Consider the following 6,991-nt stretch of genomic DNA (forward strand, 5'->3'; position numbering starts at 1 on the left):
TTGGCAGGAAGAACCAGGGGGGGACGGGGAGTGGGGGTAGGGTCCCAGGGGGGCCGAAGGAGAGCTAGGGGACGGGGGGCGGGGGCCAGGCATGCAGACGCACTGGACCGGGGTGGAGACTGCAGGGATGGAAGTGCCCTGGGCAGCCAGAGACAAGCAGGCAGGATGGCGGCAGATGGCTGGTGAGCAGGCTGGGGGGCTGCCTGGAGGAGGGTGCTCCCTTTGTGCAAGGAGAAGGTTTGGGGGAAGCGGGGGAGAGTCCTGGGGGCAGGGAGCACGCTGTGCAAGCAAGGTAGCTCGTCCGGGCACAGGAAGCCTTGGACATCCGTGGTCCACCCCTCAGGCTCTGTGCAGAGCAGGCAAGTGTCAGGAGGACGGAGTCCTTCCCAGCCGGCAGCCACGTCAGTGGTTTCGCCCAGACCAGCAATGTGTCCACCCCCAAGGAGGAGGTGTAATTGTTCCAAACCACCTGGATGGATCTCTTACCTTTCCAGACTGCCTCGTGGCCGGGGGTGGCCTGAGACTCGTGCTTAGCTGATGACCCCTGCTTTCCCGAGAAGAAGGGCAGGTGCAGCTAGCATAGTACCTTGAATGTGGACTCGGTGGCTGGACCTGCCACAGCAATCCTGCAGCCACAGGCAAGGGCTCTGGCCCTGACACCCTTGAGCCACTGAACCCACCCAGGTGCCAGCACCTCCCTACTTCTTATGAGGTGAGGAAGAAGACCTTTTGGGTTAAGCCACACAAAGGTCTGGTGTCAAAGCCACAAAGCCACAGTAGTTGGAGGCTTTACTTGTTTTAACTAATGTATTTCTGAATATTATATAAACATATATTAGATGTTACGGTCAAATAAAGCTAGTATAGCAGCGGCTCCTGGGCCCGGGCCCTTCCTAGCACCTGGGACCCAGCAATACAGCTGTGCTAATTGTAGCTTGCTTGCTTGCTTAAATTTTTTTTTAATAATATATTTTTATTTTTTATTAATAGGCTTTTTTTAGAAGTTTATTTATTTTAATAAATTTATTTATTTTTGGCTGCTTTGGGTCTTCGCTACTGCTCGCGGGCTTTCTCTAGTTGCGGTGAGCAGGGGCTACTCTTCATTGCGGAGCACGGGCTCTAGTCGTGCAGGCTCCGTAGTTGTGGCACGTGGACTCAGTAGTTGTGGCATGTGGGCTCTAGAGTGCAGGCTCAGTAGTTGTGGCTCGTGGGCTCTAGAGCGCAGGCTCAGTAGTTGTGGCTCACGGACCTAGTTGCCCCGCGGTATGTGGGATCTTCCCAGACCAGGGCTCGAACCCGTGTCCCCTGTATTGGCAGGCGGATTCTTAACCACTGTGCCACCAGGGAAGCCCTAATTTTTTTTTTTTTAACTGTGAAAGTAATGCAACTTGAAAAAATTTCAAACCATAATACATTGTATAAAGTGAAAAGTAAAAAGTTATACGCAGGGCGTGTGTGCCTTTGTATGCGCGTGTGTCCCTCCGAGGGCTCCAGCTGAGCTGTGCACCCGCCTCCAGCAACCTGCTGCCACTGCTGTTCTTGAGCAGACAGTGCTGGGGCCACCAGAGCTGCTGTGCCACCGAGCGGAGAGCCTGGGGCCCTGCGGGTTGGCCTCTTCCGGGACCGTCCTTCGCAGCGGCAGCCAGAGGAGAGTGTCCAGCTGCCCAGGCTGGGGAGCTTGGCCAAGCCCTCCTGCCGCAAGCCCCGCAGGGTCAGCCTGAGGCTGCCCTCTGCCGGGATTCCTCCTCCTCGACTGCGTGCCTCCCGGTCCTGCCCTGGGGTGCCGGGGTCAGGGGCTCCAGCCAGGATAAGGGTCAGACTCAGGGAATTCCACAGGCAGCCAAGGGCACGAGGGGAACGGCCATGGGGGCAGGGCCGTGAGGACAGGGGCCCTCCCAGCTCTCTGCCCTCAGGGCTGACCCAGACTTGGCTGCCAGAGCAGGCTGGTGCTGGGAGGTTGGCCGTGACCTCGGAGGCCTCTTCCGGAAGCCGCTGTGCCAGGTGGGAGCCCGTTCTGCCATGCCTGGGTCGCCAGAGGAGCGGGGGAGATGGACCAGGGAGGCTGGGCAAACACCTGGCCCGGCAGGGCTCCACAGGCCCCCGGGCCAGGCGCGGCATCTGCCCCGGCCCTGGGGGGTGAGAAGGGCCAGGTGCTCCGTGTGGCTTCGGCGAGGGCACCCCAGCCGTCCCCGCGGGAGGGGGGACCCGCGGTCGCCCACCGGCCCGCTGGACGCACCGCAGAGCGGCTCACTTCGGGGCCTTCGCGGGCGGGGCGGCCTCGCTCGGTCCCTGTCCCCGCTCCCGGCGCGGAGCGCAGACGCGGACCCCGCTCCAGCGGGACGGCGGGCCCACCCGCAACCCCGAGGACCTTCACTGGCTCGGGGCACCTGGGGCCTGCTGCGGGCTCCCGTCTGCCCCCCAGGCCTCGGGTTCTCTGGACTAAATGGCAGCCGCCCCCGCTCCTGTGGCTCTCCCCACCCCGCACCCCCAGCCTGCAGCAGCCCGCCCGGCCGCAGGCCCCTCGCTCTCCGCCCTGCTCTGCCCAGCCGGCAGCCGCAGCGGTGGTGTCCGTCCTCCCCACAGAGGGGTCCAGAGGCCGGCAGGAAGGACGCAGGGTCAACACGGCCAGACGGTCCTCCCCTCTGGCCCAGGATCCCCCAGGAGGAGCCGCGGCCCTGTCTCTGTTAAAGCGTTGTCTGTTCCCCCTGCAGGCGAGGAGGGGGAGGAGGGGTCTGCACTCCGAGCCCACCCTCGGGCCTTCCCAGGCCCTGCCACGCGAGGGGGAGGCGGGCACTCCCGGGCAGGTGGGCAGACAGACGGCCGCGGGGCCAGCCTCCCTGTGCTCCCTCTCTCCCTGGCCCGGAGTCGGGGCCCAACCTAGGGCGGCTTCCTCCGCTCCCAGGCCGGACCCAGCCCTGCTCCAGGCCCCGTCCTCCCCTCTGAAGTGCGGACTGTGGGTGAGTCAGGGACCGGCCCCACGTGCCCCTCCTACCCCACCCGTCCCCACCCTGGCCCTGGCCCTGGCCCTGGCGGGATGCAAGAGCAGGATGCCGCACAGGCGGCCCGGGAAGAGGACAGTGCCGTCCTGATCGACGTGGCCCCCGGCGCAGAGAAGGGAGACACTTACGGGAACACAGCCGACGCCTCAGAGGTGACTCCTCCCCCTCCTCCCCTCCCCGGGTCCAGGCTCAGTCTGCTCTAGATTTAGGAGGTGGACGCAGGGACCCGGGAGACAATGGCCCCAAGCCCTTGGTGGGGCGGATGCTCGCCACCCGTGTCTTCCCTCCTGCGTTCCCCAGCGACCCCCAAACCCTCACCTGCCCCTTAACCCCTGAGGGATGAGCAGAAACCCCTCAGGACAGGCCGGGCGGGGCCGGGCGGGACCCCCAGCGAGGGGGAAGGAAGGGCACACAGAGCAACGCACCAGGTGACGCGATTGCCTACAAACAGAACCATAAGCACAGCAGAGGTGGCCAGTGTTGGGTCTGGGTAGAGATCATGGGTGCTTGTTGGGTTGTGTCTCCTTCATTCTGCATTTGCCAATTTATCAGAACACAGAAGTGACAGGGAGGGAACGCCCTCACCCGCCAGAGGGCGGAGATGGGCTTTAGAATTGGGGTCAGGGTCAGAGTGTGGGTAAGCTTCAGATGGGTCAGGTGAGGGTGAGGCTCAGCTCCTTACGGGTGAGGTTGTTGATAGGGTAGCTTTTAGGTTAAGGTTAGGGTTAGAGTTAGGATCAAAATTAGTGACGGGCCTCGGGTTAGGTCACCCTGGGCCCAGGTGAGCACAGATGCTTTTGATAAAGTGTGCTGGGGTGAGAACACCCGGCCCCACCTTCTCTTAGGTTCCAGCCGAGCCCCGGGGCCCAGGTCAGCCACTCTGTGAGGCCCCAAGGATCCTGAGGACCTCGGCCCGGCCTCAGGCTCACTCGTGTTCAACCTTTGTCCCCTGGTTCAAACCTGGAGAAGAACACACCTCCCGGGGCCTGCAGGAGACTCCCTCCGGGCGGCCTGCTGTGGGCCTCCTTCGTCCAAGTCCAACTCTAGGGTTCCCACCCCTGTCCCTGGGGGGCCACAGACACCCCAAGTGAGTCCCCCCGGGGAGGCTTCTCTTCCCTGGTCCTCCGGGGCCTCAAGCCTCCAGCTGCTGCCCTCCACCCCCGCCCCCGCGGCCTGAGAGTGGAGACAGGTGCCTCCCTTCCTGCTGCCCCAAAACACAGCCTCGGGGGAAACATCCGGAACATCTAGAAACACAGAAGGATTCCACCCTCTGGGCGCCGTGACCACCTCTGGCCTATCCGAAGGGCACTTAGGGGCCATCCAGCTCTTCTGCAGCCTCCGGAGGCCAGCAGGTGGGCGCCCCGGGTCCAGCCCGTGCTGCCCCGAGCCCAGGTGCTCAGTGGCCCGTGGAAGGCCCCGGAGAGGCTGGAGAGGCCCGGGGCTGGTCTCACCCCCGGATGCACCTGTGCCGTGAGCCCCTCTGGCCACGTGGTCAGATGCTGCCCTTCCCCCCGCTTCCTTCCAGCCAGCTGGACGCCAGGCAGCCACCGGCAGGGTGGGAAGCCCCGCCAAGCCCTGGATCGGTGAGCCCCTCCCAGCATCTGCCAGCCGTGCCTATGTTGGTACTGGGGCTGGGGACACAGATGGGGCGCCCGGGGGTGGCAGCCGGAGGACGGGGCCCAGGCCGCCGTCCTCAGGAGCCAGGCCCCCCGCCTCGCCCAGCACCATCTCCGGAGCCAGCTGTGGTGCCAGCCCCTGTGCTGGAGGGTGGAGTGAACAGCACACAGCAGGAAGGGGGCCCCTACTGATGGGGGGAGCTGGAGAGGGCTCGGGGGCAGAGGGGGCAGCCGCCTCCCTCCTGCTCTGGCCTCGGGACCAACTCCAAGTCACCTCAGACTCCGCTCTCTCGCGCCCCACACTTTCTCTACCTTCAAAGCGGATCGGATCCACTCTCCTCACCCACCCCCCCGCCGCGGCTCCTGTCTGCCCCGAGCCACCGTGATCTCCTCAGAGTTCTGCACCAGCGCCCACCTGGCAGCCCTGCTCTCCACGCAGCCACGGAAAGACCATGCTAAAAGCAGATGCCCTAACCTCGCACCCGTTAGGATGGTTAAACGACAACAAAAAAACAGAAAACAAGCGCCGGGGAGGACGTGCAGAAACTGGAACCCTCGTGCACTGCCGCCGGGAAGGTGAAATGGTGCGGCTGCGGTGGAGAACGGTATGGCGGTTCCTCAAAAAATTAAACACAGAATTACCATATGGCTGTCATGGCGGGCTTGCTGAAGAAGACCACTGGCCTTGTGGGATTGGCTGTATGTGAGAGTCTGCCCGAGAGGCTAAAAATATTGTATACAAAGATTCTTGATGTTCTTGGACAAATCCCTAAAAATGCAGCATACAGAAAGTATACAGGGCTTCCCTGGTGGCGCACGGTTGAGAATCCACCTGCCAATGCAGGGGACACGGGTTCGAGCCCTGGTCCAGGAAGAACCCACATGCCACAGAGCAACTAAGCCTGTGCGCCACAACTACCGAGTCTGCGCTCTAGAGTCCGCAAGCCACAACTACTGAAACCTGTGTGCCTAGAGGCCGTGCTCCACAACAAGAGAAGCCACCGCAGTGAGAAGCCCACACACCAGAACGAAGAGTAGCCCCTACTCGCCGCACCTAGAGGAAAGCCCCCACGCAGCAACGAAGACCAAACATAGCCAAAAATAAATAAAATAAATAATTTCTTTAAAAAAAGAAAGTATACAGAACAGATTACAACTGAGAAGCTGAGTATGGTTAAAGTGGAACCAGATGTTAAAAAATTAGAAGAGTGGGCTTTCCTGGTGGCGCAGTGGTTGAGAATCTGCCTGCCAATGCAGGGGACACGGGTTCGAGCCCTGGTCCGGGAAGATCCCACATGCCGCGGAGCAACCGGGCCCGTGAGCCACAACTACTGAGCCTGCGCGTCTGGAGCCTGTGCTCCGCAACAAGAGAGGCCGCGATAGTGAGAGGCCCGCGCACCGCGATGAAGAGTGGCCCCCGCTCGCCACAACTAGAGAAAGCCCTCGCACAGAAACGAAGACCCAGCACAGCAAAAATAAATTAATTAATTAGTTTAAAAAAAAATTAGAAGAGCAACTTCAGGGAGGCGGAATAGAAGAGGTGATTCTTCAGGCTGAAGAGGTGATTCTTCAGGCTGAAAATGAGCTAAGTCTGGCAAGAAAAATGGTGCAATGGAAACCATGGGAGCCTTTAGTGGAAGAGCCTCTTGCCAACCAATGGAAATGGCTAATATAAACATCATTAAATGACTTGTGTGTTTATGGGAAACTGATGTAATTAAATATTCTGTTATATTAAAAATATTTCCATATTATTGACATCTTATAATCAAGAAAACTGATACAGAACATATATAGGAGACTTGATAAAATCGCTGATTAGGTAACAGTTACTTGTGAATCGGTTTTGGATTTGTAGAGCATTCTTTCAAATTATTTCAAAAAAAAATTTATTATTTATTTATTTATTTTTGGCTGCGTTGGGCCTTTGTTGCTGCACGCGGGCTTTGTCTAGCTGCGGCGAGCGGGGGCTACTCTTTGTTGCGGTGCGCGGGCTTCTCGTTGCGGTGGCTTCTCTTGTTGCGGAGCACGAGCTCTAGGGCACGCGGGCTTCCGTAGTTGTGGCTCGTGGGCTCTAGAGCGCAGGCTCAGTACTTGCGGCGCACGGGCTTAGTTGCTCCGCGGCATGTGGGATCTTCCCGGACCAGGGCTCGAACCCGTGTCCCCTGCACTGGAAGGTGGATTCTTAACCACTGCGCCACCAGGGAAGCCCCTCAAAAATATTTTTTAAAACTGAAAAAAAAAAAGAATTACCATATGATCTGGCAATCCCACTTCTAAGTTTATACCCAAAAGAAGTGATGACAAACATTTGTGTTGTTTCCATGTTGGGGGTTATTGTGATTAATGCAGCAATGAGATCACGTACAAGATTTT

The 6,991-nt window shown here is 59.6% G+C and overlaps 1 protein-coding gene across 2 annotated transcripts; it reads left to right on the plus strand.

Annotated features, from left to right (window-relative positions):
• The first annotated feature begins 3,600 nt into the window (after window positions 1-3,600).
• Window positions 3,601-6,422, plus strand: LOC102981654 (NADH dehydrogenase [ubiquinone] 1 alpha subcomplex subunit 5-like). Of its 2 annotated transcripts, XM_024124703.3 has the most exons (4): window positions 3,601-3,618; window positions 5,288-5,406; window positions 5,749-5,836; window positions 6,129-6,422. In XM_024124703.3, exons 1-4 carry the CDS (start codon window positions 3,601-3,603, stop codon window positions 6,288-6,290), a joined length of 387 nt encoding a protein of 128 aa, XP_023980471.1. In that variant the 3' UTR covers window positions 6,291-6,422. The 2 variants fall into 2 exon arrangements, with proteins under 2 accessions (XP_023980471.1, XP_023980470.2); XM_024124702.3 differs by lacking the exon at window positions 3,601-3,618 and having other exon boundaries at window positions 5,261-5,406.
• Window positions 6,423-6,991: the final 569 nt, after the last annotated feature.

The sequence above is a fragment of the Physeter macrocephalus genome, chromosome 2 (genome assembly GCF_002837175.3).
Source record: "Physeter macrocephalus isolate SW-GA chromosome 2, ASM283717v5, whole genome shotgun sequence".
Classification (NCBI taxonomy): Eukaryota; Metazoa; Chordata; class Mammalia; order Artiodactyla; family Physeteridae; genus Physeter; species Physeter macrocephalus.

What these genes read in the sequence shown, in the direction of transcription:
- LOC102981654 (XM_024124702.3), top strand. Translation starts at nt 5,261, where the DNA reads ATGGCTGTCATGGCGGGCTTGCTGAAGAAGACCACTGGCCTTGTGGGA. An exon ending in AAAAATGCAGCATACAGAAA is followed by an intron (nt 5,407 to 5,748) that starts GTATACAGGGCT and finishes CTTTAAAAAAAG; the next exon opens with AAAGTATACAGAACAGATTA. An exon ending in TAGAAGAGTGGGCTTTCCTG is followed by an intron (nt 5,837 to 6,128) that starts GTGGCGCAGTGG and finishes AAATTAGAAGAG; the next exon opens with CAACTTCAGGGAGGCGGAAT.